We start from the raw sequence: 3,908 nt of genomic DNA, 5'->3' as shown, positions 1-3,908 counted from the left end.
GTATAAACGTTACGAACATTAAACCACAATTCCTGAATGAGCTGGATGTTTAAATATCAAAATATTTAAATAGGTGAAAGAGTTCAAGTATATAGTAAGAGTAAATCAATAAAACATGATTTTTAAAATTTTATTTTTTTCAGTTTTGCTGTCTGATGAACTCTGTCAGCAGAGATAACAGGAAGTAAAGATTAGAGCTGTAATGGATTAAAGCTTTAAACTAACTCTAAATGTGTACAAATTGTTTCCGGCCCTGCAGCGCTCAGTCCCAGTCCAGTTCTTCCACCATGAGCGCCATGCGAGTGGACGCCAAAGTGGTGATGCTGGGGAAGGAGAGCGTGGGGAAGACGAGCCTGGTGGAGCGATACGTCCACCATCGGTTTCTGGTCGGCCCCTACCAGAATGTGAGTTTCAGCTCATCTGCTTTATATTTATACATCAGATTCTCGACTTTTAGCTATTTTTATGTTGGCTGATGTGGTTTAACCTGTCTTTTTATACTGATAAATTCAACTTGTTTTATTTTCTCCCAAAAGACAATCGGCGCAGCTTTTGTTGCCAAACCGATCCAGGTGGGAGAGAAAGTGATAACTCTGGGAATCTGGGTGAGTTAGAGCAGTGGTGCCAACCTTTTTAGACTTGTGTCATTAATTCTCAGGTATTTTATTTTATTTTATTTTTTCAATTCAAATTAAACATAAAGATTAAAACGTTGCCTTGAAAGTGAATAAGTAACTAAATAAATAAACCAGGTAATAACAGGTGCAGAAAACAGCAGTGTCCAAAATACAGCAGAAACTCACCCAAAATGAGGAAGGGGTCTCTGCTTAGGTTTTGTCCTGTGGGCGGAGACATCCCTGCTCGTGATTGGAGGAGGTTTCGATGTGGGCGGAGATGGCCCGACACGCGATTGGTCGGATTGACGGTGCGGGGAGTAGCTTGATCGAGTCGGGCAAGAAGCTACGTTTTTTAAGATTAATTTTAGTCATAACTTGAGAAAGGAAAGTGCTAGATGCACGAAATTTGAACGTCATACATGTGAAAGGATGTGTAACAATACGGCTTGGTCAAAACATCCCTAACCAGTCTGTTAAAAGATCGCTAAAAATCATTATCGTTTTACAGATAATGATATCTATTATATCTATCTATATTAAGATATCTATTTTATCTTTTTGTTGTCTCACAACATTACCAGCTGCTCTCTACCAGGGAGGGGCCGGCAACATGCGCTCGAGTGACCCAAAGAATGGATYGGCTGAACGTATCGGCCGATACCGTTACAAAGAAAAAACGCAAAAATCGGCCAAAAATATCATCCGGCTAATGTATCAGTCGACTCCTGAAACTAACTATAAGAAACAAAACGGTAGAATCAGAGAGTCACAAAAGACACCCTTAAAGTTAGAGATGGCAAAACACTAGTTAAAAGCTAAAGGTAGTAAAATACTAACTAGAAGCTAAAAGTTGCAAAAGATTAGTTATTTGTAGCAAAAAGTTAGGTAAAACTTAAGGGTAGGTAAGAAGCTAAATGTACAAAAAAGGTTAGCTAAAAGTAGCAAAAGGTTAAACAAGAGCTAAAATTAGAAAAAAAAGCTAGCTAAACATAGGTAAAGCTAGCTATTAGTTTTAAAAAAGCTAGCTAAAACCTACAGTAGAAAAAGGTTAGCAAAAAGTAACGAAAGGCTAGGGTTAAAACAAAGTAGCAAAAGGTTATTTAAAAGTTAAATTTTTGAAAACACTTAGCTAAAAGTAGCTAAAGCTAGCTATTAATAGGAAAAAGATAACTAAAACCTAAAGTAAAAATGGTTAGCTAAAAGTAGGAAAAGGCTATGTTAAAAACTAACAGTAGAAAGTTATTGAAAGTCTAAAATTAGGAAAAAAAAGGTAGCTAGAAGCTAAAAGTATCGTAGGCTAGTTAAAAGTGGAAAAAAGGTTAGCTAGAAATAACAAAAGGCTGGTTTAACAATTAAAAGTAGTAAAAGGTTATTGTAAAGCTAAAAATGGAACAAAAGCTAGCTAAAAATAGGGCTAGCTATTAGTAACAAAAGGATAACTTAAACCTAAAGTAGAAAAAAGTAGCTAGAAAATAAAAGTAAAAAATGGTAAAATGCTGGAGATAAGACTAAAAGTAGCAAAAGGTTAGTCTGAAGGTACTTTTAGTTGGCTAGCTAAAAGATAAGAATAGCAGAAAGGTAGCTAAAAACCAAAAGTAGTAGCAGACACCTGATTTTATTTTATTTTTACGATCTGCTCTGTCTCTTGTTCAGGATACAGCTGGATCCGAGCGGTACGAAGCCATGAGCCGAATCTACTACAGAGGAGCTCGAGCTGCCATCGTCTGCTACGGTAACCTTCGGCTGTTTTTACATGTGAACAGTTTGAAAGCTCCAGCAGGAGACAGACGTCTGCTGATGTTTTTCTGGTTGGATCTGTAGTGAATCAGTTTTATTGAGTGCAGGCTGTAAAAAGTTTGGTGTCTTTCGGACATCACATATTTTGTCGTGCAGTTCCTGGTAGTTTTTTTGTTTGTTTTTCTGTAACAGACATCAGATGAAGATAAATTATCTCAGCTTTCGGTTACACCCAGAGGAAGAATGTGAATTCAGAACTGCTCAGACATCTTACCTGTCTGACCGAAGTTTTAATGTTTCTGTAAACGGCATCATGTCCGATACCACCAGCCTGACTTGTGGTGTACCCCAGGGTTCTGTTTTGGGACCCGTTCTGTTTATTCTTTATATTCTCCCCCTTGGACAGGTAATCCAGAAATTCAGAAATGTGCAATTTCAGCTCTATGCTGATGATATCCAACTTTATTGCTCATTTAAAGAAAGTGAGTTTCATAAATTAGAGTCCCTAACAAATTATTTAGCTAGCATCAAACAGTGGTTAAGCAACAATCGTCTACAACTTAACGCTGATAAAACCGAAACTCTGACTATTGCGCCGGAAAATAAGGTTACTCAGATTGAAGAGTTTATTGGTGTCTTAGGTCCACCTGTTCAGTCCAGCCTCAGAAACTTGGTGTCATTTTTGATTCTGCAATGTTTCTGAAGCTGAGCTAATACATATAAGGCAATATAGCATCGGGGCTAATGCTAAAGCTAACATGCTAATCTGAGGTTGTTCTTCCATGAAGCAGCTCTGTTGTCCTACATCCATATTTTCAGTTCCAGGCTGAGTCATTTCTACCTTCTCCTCTCTGTCAACGCTCTCTGGTTTCATTTAAAAGAGTCGATCATCAGATATTGTCCAAGATTAACCTTCAGGGTGGATATAGCTCGCTAGCAGCCTCGCACCCAGAATTTATGTGACAAAATGGGTAAAATCATATATATTATGTCAAGTTTCTTAAATATAAAGATATTTTCTTTGACTTTTTGTATTTGAGTGAGCTGCATGTCACAGGCACTTTAAAGCAACATCTGATTTAGTGATAAAAGTAGTAAAATCCACACTTTCTGTATGATTTTGAATTAAAACACGTTACAATCTGAAGCATAAAGGAAATAAATGTGACGTGATTAAGTGAAGTAATTTTTGTGCAGTCCAACTAATCCTCCAGGCTCTGCAGTGTTTTGCCATCAGCTGTGACTCACCATTTCCAGCCACGGTACTATACAGTCTGAATGAAAGAAGTGGTTACAGGGTAGCTGTCTGACTGGTTCTCCCACTGCGAAGTCCTCTTTGCACACTGGACACTCCATACAGCAGTCTGCAGGAGAAACCATGGAAACATCAGGTTTAATCTACACATAAAAACACCTGCTGACCTTACAGTCACCTGAGAAAACATTTTAACTAAAAGGTTTTTATTTCTTTCAACTTAAGATCTGTCAGCTGGACATGTTTGGTATTAGGGGGTGTAAGAAAATATCGATACACTGAAATATCGCGATATTTCA

General features: G+C 37.7%; 1 protein-coding gene across 1 annotated transcript in view; it reads left to right on the top strand.

The window, feature by feature from the left end:
• Positions 1 to 3,908, top strand: part of rab24 (RAB24, member RAS oncogene family) — a 13,481-nt gene that overhangs the window by 3,085 nt on the left and 6,488 nt on the right. Inside the window, exons 2-4 of the mRNA XM_014029069.1 lie at positions 260 to 404; positions 537 to 605; positions 2,271 to 2,349. Of these exons, the coding sequence (XP_013884523.1) occupies positions 288 to 404; positions 537 to 605; positions 2,271 to 2,349 (265 nt within the window). The 5' untranslated portion in view covers positions 260 to 287. The remainder of the gene's footprint in view (positions 1 to 259; positions 405 to 536; positions 606 to 2,270; positions 2,350 to 3,908) is intronic.

This window comes from Austrofundulus limnaeus, unplaced genomic scaffold (genome assembly GCF_001266775.1).
Source record: "Austrofundulus limnaeus strain Quisiro unplaced genomic scaffold, Austrofundulus_limnaeus-1.0 Scaffold848, whole genome shotgun sequence".
In the NCBI taxonomy this organism is placed as follows: domain Eukaryota; kingdom Metazoa; phylum Chordata; class Actinopteri; order Cyprinodontiformes; family Rivulidae; genus Austrofundulus; species Austrofundulus limnaeus.
This window is presented reverse-complemented; position numbering and strand designations above follow the sequence as displayed.